The sequence below is a fragment of the Furipterus horrens genome, unplaced genomic scaffold (assembly GCF_987537825.1).
Source record: "Furipterus horrens unplaced genomic scaffold, mFurHor1.1.pri manual_scaffold_7, whole genome shotgun sequence".
Classification (NCBI taxonomy): domain Eukaryota; kingdom Metazoa; phylum Chordata; class Mammalia; order Chiroptera; family Furipteridae; genus Furipterus; species Furipterus horrens.
In genome coordinates, this window is record NW_028327177.1 from 106,363,708 (window position 1) to 106,383,969 (window position 20,262).

The 20,262-nt window shown below is 45.1% G+C and overlaps 1 protein-coding gene across 1 annotated transcript in view; it reads right to left on the bottom strand.

The window, feature by feature from the left end:
- FGD5 (FYVE, RhoGEF and PH domain containing 5) overlaps positions 1 to 20,262 on the bottom strand; it is a 116,004-nt gene that overhangs the window by 37,118 nt on the left and 58,624 nt on the right. Inside the window, exons 4-5 of the mRNA XM_090284222.1 lie at positions 14,027 to 14,085; positions 13,885 to 13,915 (exon numbers count right to left, since the gene is read on the bottom strand). Coding sequence (XP_090140348.1) covers positions 13,885 to 13,915; positions 14,027 to 14,085 — 90 coding nt within the window. The remainder of the gene's footprint in view (positions 1 to 13,884; positions 13,916 to 14,026; positions 14,086 to 20,262) is intronic.

Genomic DNA, 20,262 nt, shown 5'->3' on the forward strand with positions numbered 1-20,262 from the left:
AATTCCCAGTCGGGGTACATGACTAGGTTGCACGTCAAGTCCCCATTTGGGGGCACGAATGAGAGGCAACCACACAGTGATGTTTCTCTCCCTCTCTTTCTCCTTTCCCTCTCTCTAAAAATAAACAAACAAATAAATACATTATTTAAAAAAAGAAGATGAATTAGGGAACTTGGCTGTTCTATGTACTACTACTCTTGTTACTTTTCTGTAAAACTGAAATTATTTTAAAATAAAAGGTTAAAAATCATTTTAAAATTGAATAAGATGAAAAAAATAAAATGCTCAGGAATACATTTAATAACAACAACAACAAAGCACAGAACCTGTACTCTGGAAACAGAGCACTGTTGAAAGAAATTTAAAAAGCCCTAAGTAAATAGAAATGGGTCCCATATTCACAACTTAATATTATTAAGAGGTCAACACTCCCCAACTTGATATATAGACTTGTCTCAACCCCTATCAAAATCCCAATTGCCTTTTTAACAAAAATTGATAAGATGGTCCTAAAATTCGTGTGGACATGCAAGAGACCCCAAAGAGCCAAAACAATCTAGAAAAAGAACGAAGTTGGAGGACTCACACCTCCTGATTTCAAAGCTTGCTATAAGGCTACAGGGATCAAGACTGTGTGGTATTGGCATGAGAACATCACATAGACCAATGGACTAGAACTGAGAATCCAGAAACAAACCCTTACAGTTATGGTCAAGTGACTTTCAACAAGGATGCCAAAAAAAATTCAATGGGAGAAAATAGTCTTTTCAATAAATGGTGCTGAGCTATTTAAATTTTCACATGAAAAATAATGAATTTGGACTCCTTCTTTATATCATATACAAAAATTAACCCCAAATCAAAGGCTTAAATGGAAGAGCTAAAAGTATAAAACTCATAGAAGAAATTATGGGAGCAAATGTTTGTGATTTGGGGCTAAGCAAAGATTTCTTAGCTATGACAACAAAATACAAGCAACAAAAAAATTTGATAAATTAGGCTTCATGAAAAATTAAAAACGTTTGTGCTTCAAAGGACACTATAGAGAGAGTGAAAAGAGCCCTAACTGGTGTGGCTCAGTGAGCTGGGCATTGTCCCACGAACTGAAAGGTCACCAGTTCAATTCCTGGTCAGGGCACAAGTCTGGGTTGTAGACCAGGTCCCCAGTTGTGGGTTTGTGAGTAATGTAAATACATTAGTGTTTCTGTCCCTCTCTTTTACCCTCCCTTAAAATAAATAAAATCTTTAAAAAAGATTAAAAAGACAATCTACAGAATGGGAGGAAATGTTTGCAAATCATATATCTTTACATTAAAAGAAGCCCAGTATCATTAATCATTAGGAAAATGAGATACCACTTCACACTCACAAGAATAGCTACAACAAAAAAGATCTATAACAACAAGCACTACAAGGAAGTAGAGGAATTGGAACCCTATGATGGTGGGAATACGAAATGGTACAACCACTTGGAGAACAACCTGGCAGTTCCTCAAAAGGTTAAAAAGTTACCATATGACACAGCAATTGCACTACTAAATATGTATCCAAGAACACAGAAAATATATGTTCATATAAGAATTTGTACATAAATGTTCATAGCAACATTTTCATAACAGTCAAAAAGAGGGAAGAATCCAGGTGTCCATCAAGTATTAACAGGTAAACAAAATGTGGTCTAGTCACACAATGGAATATTACTTAGTCGTGAAAAGGAATGAGGTACTGACACATGCTACATACAAATAGATGAATCTTAAAAACATTATGCTAGGTGAGAGAAGCCAATGACAAGAGACCCCAATTGTATGATTCCCTTTATATGAAATATCCAGAACAGGCAAATCTAAAGAAACAGATGCACAGGGCTAGGGGGCTGGTGATGAAGAGTGATATCTAAGATGTAAGGGATTTCTTTTTGGGGTGATGAGAATGATTGTGGTGATAATTGTACAACTCTGAGCATACCAAAAACCATTGAATTTTTCACTTTTAAGTGGCTGACTTGAATGGTATGAGATTTTCATCTCAATGCAGCTGTCAAAAAATTGAAGAAGGCACAGACTAGGAAAATGTTCCTACAAATCAATAAGAAAAAAGACAGACAACTCAATTAAAATTAAAAAAGAAGCAAAAACATTTTCAAATAAGGATTTCCAAATGGCTAAAAAATAGAAGGAAAGATACACGTTTTATTGTGCTTCACTTTATTGCACTCTATGGATGTTGCATTTTTGCAAATGGAAAGCAAAACCCTCCAACAGTAAAAGATTATAACTTGCTTAATTGTGATGGTGTGAACCAAACCTGCAGTATCTCTGAGGTCTGCCTGCAATAGCCTAGACTGGAAACAACCCAAGTGATCATTAACAGGAGTATAGATATACCAACTGGTATATCCATATAAAAGAAAACTGATGTACATGAAAATGTGGATGAATCTCACATATTATGTTGAACTAAAGAAGCCAGACACAAAAGAATATGTAATTCATAATTCCATTCATATGAAGTTCAAAAACAGGCTAACACAATCGAATGTGATGGAAAGCAAAATAGTGGTAAACCTCTGGGAAGGGGGCGGGGGGGTGACTGAATGGGAAGGGGCATTAGAGTCATCTTCCAGATGATAGAAATGTTCTACCAGGGTGGTGGGTTACAAGTGTACACATGTGCACACCGTTATTAAAAATTTAAGCCCTATCTTTTTAAAAAAGTATATTTTATTGATTATGTTGTTACAGTAGTTCAATTTTTTTTCACCTTTGCTCCCCTCTCCCCAGTACCCCACTTCCCTCCAGCAATCCCACCCAACTTAGTTCATGTCCATGGGTCATGCATATAAGTTCTTTGGCTTCACCCTTTCCTATATTATTCTTAACATCCCCCTGTCTATTTTGTATGAACCGATTATGCTCCTTAGTCTTTGCACCATTTCCCCATTTCTCCCCTCCCCCCTCCCAGCTGATAACCCTCTAAATGATCCCCATACCTATGATTCTGTTCCTATTCTGGTTTCCTTAGTTAAATTTTGTTTTTATTTTTTCAGTTGCTGATAATTGTGTTTGTTGTCATTTTAGTGTTCATAGTTTTGCTCTTCTTTTTCTTAAGTAAGTCCCTTTGAGATTTCATATAATAATGGCTTGATGATGATGAACTCCTTTACCTTCACCTTGTCTGGGAAGCACTTCATCTGCCCTTCCATTCCAAATGATAGCTTTGCTGGATAGAATAATCTTGGTTGTGGGTTGCTTTTCATCACATTGAATAAAGCTTACCAATTCCTTCCTGCCTGCAGAGTGTCCTCTGAGAAATCAGCTGATAGTCCTATAGGCAAGGCAACTTTCCATCTCTCTCTTGCTGCTCCCAGGACTCTCTCTTTATCTTTCACCTTTGGCATCTCAGTCATGATGCGTCCTGGTGTGGTCCCCTCTGGGTCCAGCTCACCTGGGACCCTCCATGCTTCCCAGACCTGTATGTCCATCTCCTTCACAAAATTTGGGAAGTTTTCCTCATTTTTTCAATTCTTGCTTCCTCATTCTGCACTGGTTGACTGTTTTTTTCTTCGTTATGTTCCAAATCATTGATTTGAACCCCGGTTTCCTTCCCTTCACCATTGCTTTTGTGTGGATTTTTCTCGTTTCACTTAGCATTGCCTTCACTTCTTCTCTTATGCGTTTGCCATACTCGGGCATATCTGTCAAGCCTGTGAGCATCCTTATCACCAGTGTTTTGAATTCTGCATCTGTTAGGTTGTCTTTCTCCTCATCTGTTAGGTTGGCTATCTCCTCGTTGCTTAGTTCTCCCACTGGAACCTTGATCCGTTCCCCCTTTTGGGCCATACTTCTCTGCCTCCGCGTCCCAGGTAAAGCTGTCGTTCCTGTTATGTTGTAAGGGGCAGAGCCTTAGGGATTTGTCAGTACAGGGCGACCTATTTCACTATATTGTGGCACTGTATGTGGGGGAGGGGTCTGAGAGGGAACAAGGCCGCCTGCCCAGCACTCGCCCCTTTTCTAGACACCTCTCCCACTTCTGCACCAAACTGGCGCCCCTCTAGCTGCTGCCCTGGCTGTCATTCCCAGAGTGGGTGGGTCACTTTCTAGGGCCGTGGGGGCCCTTTAAACAAGCAGTTTCTGCCTCTACCCAACCCCCACTGGTCTGCACAGTCAGAAGCAAAGAGGCTTGACTTTCTCCGGTGCTGGGACTGTGGGCTGCTAGGTCTGGTGAGGACCTGGGAATGCTCCCCAGGTGCCCCTCCTGACTTTTTAAAATGTGTGACTGGGCTTTCTGCTGGCCTGCCACTGCTGCCGCCACTACACCGAGTCGTCTCCATCCTGGCTCTGTCCCTCCTACCTGTCTGGATAAGTATTTCTTCTTTATACTTTTGTTTGCTGGACTTCCATGCAGTTTGATTTTCTGGAACTTCTGATCGTTTCTAGTTTCGAGGTAGTTGTACTCCTTCCTAGTTGTGGAGGGAGATGCAGCGTGTCTGTCTATGCCTCCATCTTGGCTGGAAGTCCTTAAGCTCTATCTTTAAGATTTGTGCACTGAGCTGTATACTATAAGTTACAAAACTTTTTCTTTTTCAATCAGTACTCTGAGGTCCCTGCGGGAAGAGAGAACAAGCACTGCTTTTCCCCGCTGCTTTCATGTTTCCTCCAAATCCTTCATTTGTGTCCATACCTTGGGGCTAAGTGAAATTCCTGGGCCTGGAGTTCATGGCCCTTTGAAAGGTGGTCCAGCCTACCTCTGTAGCTGACAGCTCATTTCTATATACCAGTGGTTCTCCGCATTAAGTGTGCCTCACAGTCACCTGCTGGACCTATTCAAATTGCATAGATTGCTCACCCAGCCCAGAGTTTCCATTTTGTAGGTCAAGGTGGAGCTGGATAATTTTAATTTCTCACCAGTTCCCAGATGCTGCTGCTGGTCCAATGACCATGCTTTGAGCACTGCTACTTTCTATGAGTCCTCTTTCCAGCCTCCATGTCTTTGTTCTGTGCTTCTGGCATCTGATTCATATCTTGCTTATCTTTAAAAGCTGCTTCAAATACCACCTTCACCCTGAATCCCTCTTAGGTTACTTCAGCAGTCCTCTTATGTGTCCTATAGCCTCCAGAAATTTTGAGACATAGCCTGAAGGGAGCCACCCTGGTCTCAGAATCTCTCTGAAGTCTTGTGTTTTAGCTTAAAAATTAATACTTATTTTACATTATTCTCCAAACTATATCCATGTCTTATTTAATGTGTTTTAAATTATGTATCTAGAGCAAAGCAGAGGCTCTTAGAAAATGTGTTCTGTTTGTCCGGTGGCCCTGAGTATTCCTGGACATCTACTGCATGCCTCTGGCAGGGTTATATGTAACCCAGCCTGAAAAGCAACAGCTTTGCACAAGTTTGCATTGTCAGGCTGTTTACTTACTCTGAATGTTTCTGTTATCTTCCTTCTAACTAAGCAGAGAGCAGACTGTATCTCATTCCCTTTGGTTTTACCCTCATGTTGACCCAGTTTTGTTCACAACTGTGCTAATGAATGTTTGCTACTTTTTCACTAGGTTCTAAGTTTTAGGTGCAAATTGGAATCATCTAGGGACCTTTTCAACTCCAGATGACCTGGCAGCACCCTAGACCAATTAAATACAAATCTCTGAAGGTGGGATGAGCATCCATATTCTTTAACACTCCTGGGTACTCGTGTACAGCCAGGGTTGGGAACCAGTTTCCTAGTGGATGCTGGCTTCTAGGAGACAGGGAATCACAGAGAGACCATGCGAAGGGACCTTAAAGGACCATCTGTCTGTGAGTCTCAAATGTTACTGTCCATTGGTACCACCTAGGGGGATCATTAAAATACAAAGGGCTGAGCCCCACCCCAGAGCTCCTGGTTTAGCAGTTGTGCGGTGGGGCCCAAGAATATGTGTTTCTCACCAGTTCCCGGGTGATGCTGACACTGCTGGTTTGGGGACCCACTTTGAGAACCACTGACTTAAATGATATTTCTCTCATTGTGCTCTGTGGAGACCCAGGGTTATGAGAACCTGAACTTTGGCCTCCTCCTGCCTTTGAACCAAAGCACCTCCACTTTCAACCACTCTTCACATTGGGGTTCTCGGTAAAATTTTATTTGAAGACAAGCTTCTGTGGCTAAAAATGTCTGAGACCCACCAGACACCTCAGGGCGAGGGAAGAAGGAGGATGAGACTTTCCAGGGTTACAGAGAAATATTTTTCTGGGACTGAGTGAAAATACTTGGCCTGGGATGAAATTTGGGTCCCCCAGCATCACTCCCTTCCACTAAACCCACTGGACCAACCTTCCCTGCTCAAGTCCTCAGGGCTCCCAAATTCCCATGTCTCCCTTTTGAAACACCTGGGGACATGGCATTCAGGCTCGTCCTGAAGCCAGATCTCTGGCCACTTCCTGAAGGCCCCACACTCCCGAGCTTCCCCTCCATGCACTTAGTCTTGTTGTTCTTGCCCTCTGGGAGGCCTGCTCCTGCTTTCTGTCCATTGATGCCAGTTTCTAAACTCCCTCTTCCAAGAACCTCTCCTTCATGTCATTCCTCTCGCTGACTGACACTGGCGCCCTCCCTCCTTGGGCTCCTGACCACCTAACCAGACTGTTCCACATCCCTTTGTCTCCTCCCCTTCTCAGGGCTCTGGAGTCACACACCCCTGGCCCCACTTCTCACTGGCTGTGTGACTTTGGGTAAGTCCCCTCCTCTGAGATTCAGTTTTGGCCCCATACAGCCATCTGAGAAATATTTATCAAGCACAAACTACATGCAGTTAAATGAGATAATGTATATAAATTGCCAAGCACACATCAGAGCTCAACAAATGCTCACACACGCCCCGCCCCCATACACAGCATCCGAAACACTGGACACTGACCTTCCTGAGGAGCAAGAACTGGCTGGGTGAGGAAAGAGGGCTGCAGTGGGGGCGTGCTGACAGCACACAGGTAAGTAAACTCTTAAGTTACAACAGAGTTCTGTTAGGTCGTGCGTTGTTGCCCTGTTACGTTAGTACTGAGGCCACAGCCAAATAAAACTCCCACACAGTGATGAGGGAGGGCTTCTGAATGAACCTCCTACTTCTCTGAGCAGTCTGAGAAGCCTGGCTCTGTCCTGGGCTCTCCTGACACCCTGTCAAGTGGCTACTATCACTGAGAAAAGCAGGGGGTGCATGGGTGGGGTGCACGCAAGCTGGGTCCGGAAGCCTCCCATTGCCTTTCTGCCCTGTGTCCTCCCTCAACTCTCCCAAAGTCCCTTCAGCCCCTTCACGTAAACCTGGCAGTCCCCAGGCTCACACCTTTCAGGGCACCTCCTTTCTCCTCAGGGTACCCAAGAGCCCTCTCCTGATTGCACATACTCCCTTGGGGACATCCAGGCCTCTCCAGGAGTTTCAGTTAACATCTCTACACTTGATCACTTCGCATGCCCAGCTGACCACTAGGATGTTCTTCCCTGAGCCCCTCAGCAAGACCCGCACTACATTCACCACCACCCCCCCCACGCCTAGCCTGAGCAACTCCAGCACTTGCCTTCTTAGTGCGTCAGCAATCCAGAAATCTGGGGTCAGCTTGGAGCCCTCCCTTCTTCTCCTGCACCCCATAGTCCATCAATCGCCAAGCACACAGTCCTGTCCAGTTCACTGTCACCTCTTGCTGGAACCACCCAGCAACCTCCCCAAGGACTTCAGGGGATCAAACCCAAACCCCAAACATGCCTCATGGGGCTGCCTGTGGTCACCCCATACCTTGCTGGCCTCAGCTCTCATTGTTCTCACACTCATAACACCCCCCCCCCCCAGGCTGAATTTCTTTCAGTTCCCAATCACACCACTCTCTAACTGAACTCCCGGCCTTTGCACATCCTGATCCCTTTGCCAGATGCAAGCCTTCCTCATTGTTCCTTCATCTGGCTAACTCCTCCCCATCCTTCAAGTCTCAGCTTGGTCACATTTTCTCCAGAAATCCTTTTCTGACCCCAGAAGCCCAGGGCAGGTGCCTCCCATGCACCGACCCCCCCAGCTTCTGTATGCCCCCGACCACTGTATTAATATTGTTTCTTTCTATGCCCATCTCTCTTGTAGACTGCCAGTTTCTGGTGGACAGGGACCTCCCCTTGTCATTCCTCCATAAGTCCTCTGTACCCAGCACACAGGAAATGCTCAGGAAATATTTCTGACTGAAGAAATGCTAAGACTGCTAGAAGGACCGACCCTGGCATCACTCACTCACTCACCAGATACGTATTGAGCACTGATGGTATATTAGGTACCACAATCCACCGGGGATGGGACCTGTCAAGCTCTGCCCTCAGGGAGCTCTAAGTTCAGTCAGGAACCAGACCACAGACAAGTACCTAAAAACAGCCCCAAAATGCACGGAGCAAAGCTGATAAAGGGAACAATGGACAATTCAAAATTCATAGCTGAAGACTACAATATCTCGCTCTCAGTAACAAATGGAAAATGAAACAGAAAATTATCAGCAAGGGTGCCGAAGACTCAGACAGTGCTGTCAATCAACCTGACCTAAGTGATATCTACAGAACAAACAGCCACGTCCTAGCTGGTGTGGCTCAGTGGATTAAGGACTGACCTGTGAACTAGAACAGCTAGCCAACTAGAGCGGAAAAACATTCTTTTCAAGTACACATGAAACATTCTCCAGGATATACAACATGCCAGGCCATAAACAAGTCTCCTTAAATTTAAGAAGATTAAAACCACACAAAATACATTCTCCAATCACAATGAAATTAGACAGCAGCAGCAGAAAGAAATTTGAAAAATTCACAGATATTTGGAAATTAAACAGCATAATTTTAAATAACCCATGGGTCAAAGAAGAAATCATAAGGGAAATAAGATATCCAGGCCTCGCTAGGAGCTTCGGTTAACATCTGAATGAAACCGAATAAAAATGAAAACATAACATAAGTAAACAAATACACAAATTAGGTAATTTTAGATAGTGGAAGATGCAATGAAGAAGACAAAACGGAGCATGAGAGACTGTAGAAGAGGCAGTATAGTTATAGATCTTCACCCTCCCTGCATCCACACCCACCCTTGCCATGGCCTCATTGTGCGGGAGAGCATTTCCCTGTCCTTGCCTTTGGGCCTGGCCATGGCACTTGCTCTGGCCAATGGGATGTGGACAAAGCAAGTTGTGAGCTGGAATTTTAGAAGCCCTCTGGTGTTTCAACTTGCTCTCCTGCCATTACCATGGGAAGAGCCTCCCCTGCTGCCCTTCCAGCCCAGACCCCAGAATGAACACACAAGAAGCACAGCCACTGAGCTGAACACAGCTCCGGCCAACTGACTTCCACTTGACCCAGCTTCTCTTGCAACAAAGAGTGCCCAATGAGATGGAAGTAGAAGTTGCCAAACGAAACTTTCAGGAATTCTTTTTCAAGTGAACTAACTCAGCTGGGAGTATGGCTTTTGATATTCTCCCTCTCTTCATTCCTGCGTGGGACATTGATGTGATGGCTAGAGCTGCAGCAGCTATCTGTGTTCATGAGGAAGTGTGGAAAGGATGCAGCAGAGAGATGGAACCTTGGTCCCTGAGGCTTTTTGGAACTGCCAAACTTGACCTGGACCTCCTACTTCTGGACTTACCTCACATGGGAGAATAACTTCCAAATTATTTAAGCCATCATAATTGGGTTTTTATTACTAGCAGTCAAATACAATTTTTAACTGACACAGAATCATTATGAGAGGTTTCTGTAGTAATTTCAAAAGTAGCCATAACAACATCTCATATCGCACATGGTTTATGCAATGTGAGCTTGATACTACTCCCCCTGAATGGTAGAGACTATACTCCCTCCTCTTGAACTTGGGTGGACCTTACTGACTGTTTCAACTAATAAGAGTATGATAGAAGTGCTGTTACGTAATTTCCAAGGCTAGATCATAAAAATGCCACGCACTTCCTCCTGGCTCTCTTGGGACGCTTGCTCTTGGAAGCAGGCCACCATGCTGTGAGGAAGTCCAGGCTTGCCCATGCAGAGAGACTGCATAGAGAGGTTACAATAAGTGTTCTGGCCAACAGCCCAGCTGAGGTCCATGACAACAGCCAGCACCAATCAGTAGCCATGTGAGTGAAGGCACCTCCAGGTGATTCCGTTAAGTCACCCCTAGTCTTTTAAAACATTTTTAAATTTAATTAATTTGTTTTTAAATTTATTTTTCAATTTCAGTTGTCATACAATATTATTTTAGTTTCAGGTGAGTCACCTCTAGTCTTTAAGTCTTCTCCAGACACCATGGAACAGAGACATGCTCTCCCCACCTTGCTCTGTCCAAAATCCAGAAAATCTGTGAGTATAATAAAATGATTGTTTGATGTTATTCAGTTTTGGGGCACCTCCTCTTCTTTGAGGAGGTGACACTTGGACTGAGACCGGGGTGAGAAGGAGGGACTGGCTATGAGAAGATCAGGGGTAGGCCATTCCAGGAGAGGAAAAAGCAAGTGCAAAAGCCAGGTGACGTGACTGCATTTGCAGTATTGGAACAGCAAGAAGGCCAGTTGTGGCTGGAGCAAATGAAGAAGAAACTGTTAAGAGATAACGCCAGAGAGGCAGACAAGGACCAGATCATGTCGGGCCCGCCTAGGTATGGGAACTTCTCCTGGGTGTCAGATGGTGATAACTGCCAGAGTCACCTCTCCTAATTGGCAGACTGGCTTCTGAACATGTCTTCAATGTGTTGGCCCAAATAAGGAACCCCTGGTAAGAATTTTTATCTGTTGTTAGGAGAAGATTTTTTTTAGATGAGAAAACAGAGGATTAAAGGTGTCCAGGAACCACATCTGTTTAAAATCTCCAACGACTCACTATATACAAGGAAAAGCATAAGCCCGTTAGCCTGGCATTTTAGGTACTTTTCAATCTAGTGCTAACCTTGCTTTTGGACCCATCACTTAACCCCTGATTCCATCGCCAACCTGCCTTTCCGAACTTATCCATGTTCTAACCATATGTGATGACATACCATTCTCCAGATACATTATGTACCTTCAGACCTGTGAGCATTTCCATTCTGACCACCTGCCTTACATGCCCTCCTCCTTTACCTGGCCTTGTGGGATGATTCAGTCCACCTCAGCATCACCTCTTCTGCCAACCTTCCCGGATACCCCAAAGGAGAATAAGTCTCTCCCTCCCTCATGATCCTGCAGACTTTGCACAAAACTAAAGTTGCACATACTGTACTTACAGAGCAGCATAACTGTCTATTCACTTTTCTAGGCCCCCTCCCCACCTTAACCCCCACAATAAAAGAGAGACCTACTCAAAGGCAAGTTCATCTTTAGGGTCCCAAGGCCTATCTCAGTGACTATAATACTGTAAACATCCTATGATGTTCCATCCAGAAGGAATGAGTAAGTTAGGTGAATGGATGGATGGAGAGCTGAATGACTGGGTGAATGGATGGGTGGATATGTGAGTAGTGGATGAACTGGGTGCGGTGAATGGCTACATGGATGTGTCATTAGGTGCACAGATAGATGACAGGACAGTTGAGTGGGTAAAAGACTGGCAAGATAAATGGATGAGAAATTGACTATATAGGCAGATGGGCAGGTGGATGAACAGGTTTTTGATGGGGTTCTCAGAAGAATGGGGTGAGTCTTTAAACTAGAAGCTAGAAACTTTTTCTGTAAAGGGCCAGATAAATATTTTAAAACATGTAAATCCCAATCGTAGTTAATAGTCTATACGAAACAGGATCTTAATCATTAGAATTCAATTTTGGATGACTAAAAATTTTAATAATCCCCAAGTAAGCTCTACCTATTATTTGGTAAGCACAGAGTTGAATCCCAAACTCAGAAGACCAGAGGCCATCTTCCTCCCTTTCTCGACAACTGCAAAATGGAGTCCAGGACTTTTCTAGCTGGGGAGGTTTAGAATGCACGGTCGACCTCTCCCCATCACTGGGCAGCCTTGGGATTGCAACAGCATCAAATCGCTAAGGAGAAACTTGGAAAGAGAACCTGCCAATTCAGCAATCAGTAATAGATCCAGGGTGGGGAATGGTGTAGAACGCCCCAAAGTCTATGAGTCTGCTTTTGACTAGGGTCGCTGGCTAAGACTTGGAGTCACGTTGTGGCATTTCTGCTTCTTCTGTCCCCATAAACACTGATGTCATACATGTAGCTTTGGACTACAATTTCCCGCAACTAGCTTATGAGTTGTGATTTTTATGGGCTCTTTTTTTTTTCTCCTCAGGATATTATTATGAATTACCAGCAGCTTCAGCATCTTTCCAACTGGCAGGAAGCAGTGTGAACACAGATGGAAGTTGCCAGTTAAAACCCTCTTAACAAAGTCATAAAACAAAAATGCCCAGCCCCTCTATGACATGTTGCCAACTCAGAAGCAAGGGACAAAGAAAAAAACAAGAGTGATTCTTCCTGTCCTTGCTAAATAGGTTGTTTAGATGTAAAGATGGGTGGAGGGGTATAGGTACATTTCATACATGAGGGCTTTGGGGTTCCATAATGCACACAAAGGTCTCTTCCTGAGGTTAAAAATGAGAGGCTGATATAGAAGACCAGAGTAGTGCTCTGTCTCCTCCTGGGGACCTGGGTGCCCCTGCTCACATGGCAATGTGACACCGTGGTGATGTCACGACAGGGACCTCAGCTGGATTCAGCAAGAAACCTGGCTTGGTGCTTTGCTGCCTCCAGAGAGGTCCCTTCCCTGAGGAACTCCAAAGGCAGATGGGAACGCAGGATTAACATGTGATGACTGTACACTGGGAGTCAGGAGAATGGGTAATTGCCCTAGCTCAGTCACTGTGCGACGCTGGCCAAGTCGCTCCTTCTGAACCTCCATATCACCACTGACAAAATGTTCAGGATCGACACCCCCAGCTCTGACATTCTTGGGAAGACATGAAGAACAATCCAAAGCAGTGCAGAATCAGATGCTAAACTACAAGGAGATTGCAAAGGACTTAAAAGCCCAGAGGAGTAGGGAGCTGTCACAAAGGCCTGGGGTAGCTGAGCCTACTACATCCTTTCACTTCCCATGTCTTTGCTCTACTCCATTTCCTCACTTCCTCAGGAAAGCTGACCTAGATTTCCCCAGGTGGTCAGTCACTCCCCTTGTGCTCTATATAATTATTGATTCACTAATTTGTCTCCTTCACTGGCCAGATTGCTCCTGGGTAAGGGCCCTGTCTGATTTGTCTTTCCATTTCCCAGCTCTTGTCACATAGCAAGTGTTCAAAAAATGTCTGTTGAACTGAATCGGACTTCAAAGGGAGACTTTCCAGGCAATTTTCTGGGTTTTGAAGGGTGGCACTGTCTGATATCTGGGCAGTCCCCAAGTCTGGCATCCTCTTCTCTGAAAGTCCAGAGGATTCCCTCACCACCGACTCAGGCATTATTGCCACAATGCTGGGTTGACTAAGAAAGCCTCATGAGACCCCAACTTCTCTGTCACTGTGAAAACACATTATCTTCTCCATACGGACCAAAACATTATGATGTGCACACACATGTACACACACACACACACACACACACACACACACACACAAACTCACATGCACAGCAATGACCCAGAACTAGGGGGCTGAGGAAACCACAGACCTCCTTCCAAAAATCTCAGCATGTCCTTCAGGCAGCACCCACCAGGGCAGAAAGGCATACCCATGGAAAGCACGGCACCCCCCACCTCTGACACACGTGAATCAGGACACAAGCTTCTCTGAAAAGCCTCTGAGAACACTTGCCTGCTGCCAAGCCTCTGTTCATGGAAATCACCTCTGCCTCCTCACTGCTTTTCTGCCTCTTACATCACTGTCTTGTAAAAGGGCAATTAGTTTTGGGTAGTTAGGATGATTAACTCACCAGATGTAAGTGCTGGAGCATCTCCACATATCTGTAGAGGGAAAGGGGGTTGAGTTGCATTAATTCTCATCCTGTATAAGCCAGGGAGGGGCGATGATCTGTTAACAAGTTCAAGGCCAGAGGCAGCTGCTTGGGGACTCACGCTTTTTCTGAAGACAGCAATTCCTGTGCAATGACATGGGCTCTGGACTGTCCCTCCACCTGTGGGAAGGAACAGAGCCATCAGGAAGGACAGCACCAATGGGGGAAGAAGAGAGAGACCCCGGCTCCACAAGCATCAGGCTCACAGAAGGACCTCTAAGCTGCTGAAGGCAAATTCCACGAACTTCTCAGGTCCTTCCCTGACACTCATTACCTGTGTGATCGTCAACCTCGCTGCACCTCGGTTTCCTCATCTACAGAAGGGGATAGTAATAGCATCTGACTCAGAAGGCTGCTGAACTGATGCTCAGCACACTGTCTGACACATAGTAAGTGCTCAATAAGTGACCACTATTATAACTGTGATCTTGAACAACCTGTAATTCTCTGTGCATAGGGAGCTCTCTCCTGTCTCTTGCTTTAGCAGATGCTGCCCCCTCAGTGTCTCTTTCCCCTTCTCTGTCTGGCTTACTCTCAGTTATCCTTAAGAATCCTTAAGACTTAACCATGGCACCTATCACTTCCTCAAGGAGACCTTCCTGTTTCCCTCCCTGAACAGGCTCAGGTAGCTATCCATTCTGGGTATCCCCTCTCAGGAGAGCAAGTAATGTCTCCCCTGGAGGGCATGGGTCATCAATTTCACCTCTGCATGAATGGTGCCTGGTATACTGTAGATTCCCTTGAAAGAAAATAAAATAAAAGACAAGGAAAGAAAAGGAAAGGAAAGAAAAGAAAGAAAAAAAGAAAAAGAAAGAAAGAAAGAATCAATCACTTTGGAAGCATTAATGCTCTTGGCTGACCTCAGAAGCTGAGCTATGTAACCTATCCAGCCCCACCTTCTGCACCTGTAAGGAAGGATGGCAGGGGCGGAGACAGATAGATGCCTGGGCCTTTTGCCACAAGCTGGCCCCTCCTCTGTGGCCCCAAACCTGCCGGATATCAGACATGGTTGGTGGCTGGGATCCAGAAGAACATTATGGACAGCCTGACGGAACAGATGGTGGATGATGGGAATGTGCAGACATGGCTGGGGCAGGGTGGCCCACGGGGGAGCAGAGGGCACTTGGACGGGATGCCTGGCTTCTGACTCCAGTTCTACCACTGCCTCCCAGTGCAACCCTGCACAAGTTACTTTCTGAAGTCGGGTCTCCATTTCCTCATGTTTGAACAAAGTGACCTTCAAATTCACTTCCTGTGTGACACCAAACTTGAGGAGTTAACAGTCGAGTGAATGATCTACTCTAGAAAATCACTACCTGCTGAGAAAGCAACTACACGGTGTGGCAGCTCCGACTGAGGACTCAGGAAATTGGCAGTTTGGATCCAAATCCTGCCGCGGCCTTTTTTGCTAGTAGAACAAATCATTTAACCTCTCTGTGCCTCAATTTTCTTATTTGTAAAATGTGTACAACAGTACAATGGTATCTAACACACATGCATATTGTAAAGATTATATGCACACATATATATTTATAAACATATATAAATATATACAGGGAGAAATCCACTAATAGATCTATATATCTATCTATATATAGATATCTATCTAGAAATCTTATAATTTCTCTCTCTCTCTCTCTCTCTCTCTCTCTCTCTCTCTCTCTATATATATATATATATATATATATATATGGCTATCTCACACTTGGAACAGTACCTGGCACACAGTAATGGGTCATTATCCTTATTTTTGTTATTGAGGCAGTACCAGAAACAGAACCAAGTACTCAGAACCATGGCTTCTACCCACTGAATGAGAGTAGCAGGGATGGAATAAGAAAAATAATTTACATGGTCAGGTGGGGAAAAGGCCTCAGCTGCAAAATGAAGGCTGAGCTGCCACTCCTCTGGCAGTAGCAGCTGAGGCAGTAGAAAGCAAATGGGCTCTGGAATCAAGCACATCCAAGTTCAAATCCCAGCCCAGCACTGTTTAATTGTGTGACATCTGGCAAACCATTACCTCTGTGCCTTAGTTCTTTCATCTGAAATACAGTGAACAAAAATCAGCCTGACCTCCTATGCTGGTTCTTTTGATAATGCATCCTGACCCAGGGCCTTTGCACTCACTGTTCTCAATGCTTGTGATGTTCTTCTCCAGATCTTCTTATTCTTACCTTCTGACTTTTTCAGGCCCCTGCTCAAAAGTCACATCCCTTCCTCAGTGTGGCCATGCGTGACCACCTGACCTAAAGAACACCCAAAGTCATCTTCTTACCCCAGAGTTTCTTAACCTTGGCTTTACTGACATTTGGGGCCAGACAACTTTTGTTGCAGAGGCTGTCCTATGTATTAACAGCATCTAAGGCTTCTACCCCCTGGATGACAGTAACAGCCCTCAGTTGTGACAATCAAAATGTCTCTACACACTGCCAAGTGTCCTCCGGAGGCCAAAATCTCACCCCCTATGGAGAACCACTGCTCTAGCCCCTTTATCTTGTTGTACTTTTCTTTATAGCAGTCACATGACCTAATATTATCCTTGCACAAACTGATAAAATGAGATACAGTGCCTGACACATAGTAGGTGCTCAATAAATGAGTTCCCTCCCTAGCTAGTCCATCCCTAATAGTTTCTTAGTATTTTCTGGAGATTCAGTCCCTCTGAAGCCACCCCAATAGTGCAGACCCTGTGCCCATGGTGACTCAGTCCCCCTCCTGCATCTGTCATGGCATCCACAGAGCAGGAGGGAAAACTGTGATGCCTACAGAGGCTTTCTGCCTCACCTGGCCTTCCGCCCTCCCACTGGCGCCGAGCTGTGACTCACTGTCTGCCTTCTGCATCTGCAGGGCTAGCATAGGGCTCTGTGGACAAGAGCAGCTCACTCTTCCCAATGCAGGGGCTCCTCCAGAGTCCCACGTGTGAAAAGGCTTTGTAAACAAAACCCTCTCAATGGAAAATGTATTCTGCCAGGACAGGCCTCAACAGCTAAGAAAACCCTGTGGTCAAGCTTCCATAGAAAAGAGAATGACTCTGTAGAGAAAGGACAGCAGCCAGGAGATCTTAACCTCAGGTTCTTCCCCGATGAAATGAGGACAAGAAACAAGATGACCTCCAACCTCCAATGTGCCGGAAGTCTTTGATTCAGGTCTCCTTTGTCACCTAGCACGATGCTGAGAAGGCGCGATTCAAATCCTGGGTGCCACCCCCTCCTATATGTGTGCCCTTGGACAAGTTATTTCTCTTCTGAGCCCCATTTATAAAACGTAGATGATGATAATAATATCTACTTAATAATATAATAGCTAGCACTTATTGAACACTTAGTATGTGCTAAGTATGGCTCTAAACTTTGTACACATATTATCTCACTGAATATTCCCCCAAATCTATGAGGTAGGTACTTATTATCTCCATTTTACAGGTGAGAAAACTGAGGCACAAATAAGTCCTACCCTTTGCCCAGAGTCACTACTAGTAAAAGATTCAAATCCAGGCAGTCTGACTACAACATCCAAGCACTTAGCAGCATGCCTTGCACACAGTAAGGACACAGTAAATGGCATCTCTGTTCATTATAGATGAGGGTAGGATTTTCAAACTGAGAAGCACCTATTCTTTTCCTGCGCTATAAAGCCGACAGCAGGAGTCTTGCACTCCAGAAGAGGCCTGGGCCAGTCCTCAGGCCTCAGTTCTTCTGATTCTTATCCTCAGAGTAGTGCCTACCATGGTACATAAGAAAGAACGATGCTCAAGGTCAGGACACCTGGATCCACATCCCAGCCAGGCTGTGAGCAGTTCTGTGACTAAGGGCACACCCCTCTCAGATGCCTCAGTTTCCTCATCTGGAAGATGGGGGTCAATATTCCCACCATCCATGAGGTGATAGATAGAAGTGGTCAATTTCTGCTCAGACTTTTGGAGTTGCCATCGTTTCCACTGTTAGCATCTTGAAGCTGTAAGGTGGACTTCTGATAGGGTCAGGGCACAGGCCACTCTGCCCGTCCCTCCAGCCCCTCCTGCCAGACAGGCGGACTCCGGGTGGGACGTACAGGCTGTCCTGCTTTAGTGACCCTGCCAATGATGGATGTGTCTTTGCCAGCCAGACAAGGGGGAGGCCTGGCAGGCCATGTGCCCAAGGCTCTCCTCAGAAGCTGCTTATGGGCGTTGCCCCACCGGGCCATATAATATAGATGTTTGTTTAATCAGGAAATGAACTCTGAGGTTGACTACAGTGTCCAGGGACAGACTTCTGGGAACAGGGTTCCTCCCAGGAGTGTGGGGGCTGGGTTGCCAGGGACACGGTCTTTCTCAGGCTGACACTGTGGGTGTCAAATCAGGGTGCTGCTGGCCCTGCTGCCTCAGGCCGAAGCGGCTTATCCCCTCTGTGCCCCAGCGCCGCCTAGTCCTGCACTTCCTCCCCAGGCCCCAGGGAAACCAGCCAGGTCGCCGCTGGCTCTTCTGGGACCGGTCAGGTTGGGAGGGACGGTTCTCCTTTAGGGATCTTTGAGGTTAAACAGTGGGTCGCAGAAAGAGCTGGGAGTTCTGATCTCTATCTATGTGCCTCAGTTTGTCCAGCTATAAAATGGGCATACTTAGCCCCCTTCTACAACAGCAGTTCACCAAAGTGTGATCCCAGAACCTCTAGGGTCTGCTGCCTTTTTCCAACTGTATATCTGTGTGATCCTGAGATTTTCATGGAAGTTGACCAAAACAACAGTTCCAACAGTTTGAATGCAGAAGCAGCTAGGAGAATCCAGCTGTCTTTATTATTAAATGAGACATGAACAATATTTGCAAATATGCAAAACTAATGTCATTCTTCTCATTGATTTTTTAAAAAAGTTATTTTTCATTAAAAAATGCTTTTGATGTTAATATGTAATGAGTTTATTATTGTTATTTGAAAATAAATTAAAAGACAGTGTGACTTTCTCACATGGTAAACATTGATAGCTATAACTCATAGAAATAAAAGCTCTGAGGTCCTCAATCATTTTTAAGAGGTCTGAGACCAAAAGGTTTTGAGAGCTGCTGGTTTAGAGGTTGTCACAAAGATCATACAGGATGATTGATGGAAAGCTCTTCATTCTCAGTGAAGAGCGATGGAGGAGTGAGGCATCACTGTCACTGTACTATAACAACAATGATTATTGTGGGAAGCAGGCCAACAAACCGCGGGCTTTATGACCTGGCCCTTAGGATGACCCCAAGCGTGCTCAGGGGCCACATAATCTTTCTCCACAATGTCCTATCCTGCAGAAGAGGAAGAAACCACCTTCAAAGCTTCTAGTCTGTCACCTCACTCCCTGCTGGCAGGACCCTGGGTTAAACCTGCTTTGCATTTAAATAGCCATCTCCCTTTTCACCCTCATCTCTGCTAGATCCATATCCTGACATCTCGGGGCCTACCTCAGGTCCCCTCTCCAGTTCACAGCTGTCCTTTTCACCTATGGTCACCTGGGAACTCCACTCTTTGTGCTGTAACCCTCAGCCTCTTGCCTCCTTGAGACTTCCTTTTCAGACAACTTTTGCCTACACCTACATCTGCTCAATCCACCCTGGGCTTGTCCCCACTCAGAACTGCCCTGCCTCTAATGCGATGGGCTTCCTGGTCCCCATCTTGGACCTAAGCTCCCTAGTGTCCTTACACCCTCTGCTGAACTTATCACTTAGCCTATCAAGAGCTCCAGTCTTTTACCCACTCCAATCCATCCTCTACCATGGTGGTCACCTTCTGTTAGCACCTATGGCCACAACTGATTCCTGTGACTCCCCAGCACTAGATGACAGAAATAACTTGTCATTTAGTGTTATGCTGAGAGCCCATGCTCTGGGGTCAGAACCTGGTTTCAAATCCTGGGCTCTACCCCTTCCATCTACCTATGTCCTTGGACAAGTTCCTTCTCTTCTCTGAGCCCCATCTGTAAAACAGGGATAATAATAATACCTACTTAATGATATAATAGCTAGCACTTATTGAACACTTAGTATGTGCTAAGTATGGCTCTAAACTTTTTACATGTATTATCTTACTGAGTCTTCCCAACACCCTATGAGACAGGTACTATTATTATTATCTCTGTTTTACAGATGAAGACACTGAGGCACAAATAAGTCCTGTCCTTTGCCTATGACTTAGCCTGAAGACCCTTTCCAGGTACCTCCCCTGCATTCCTCCATGCCCCAGGGAACCCAGTTTTATTCCTAAATTCAGTCTGTTTTTCCCTACCTTCGGGCCTTTTTGGCTCATGCAGGTTCCTGCACCCAGAATCCCCTCCAGATTCATTAAGTGTCTC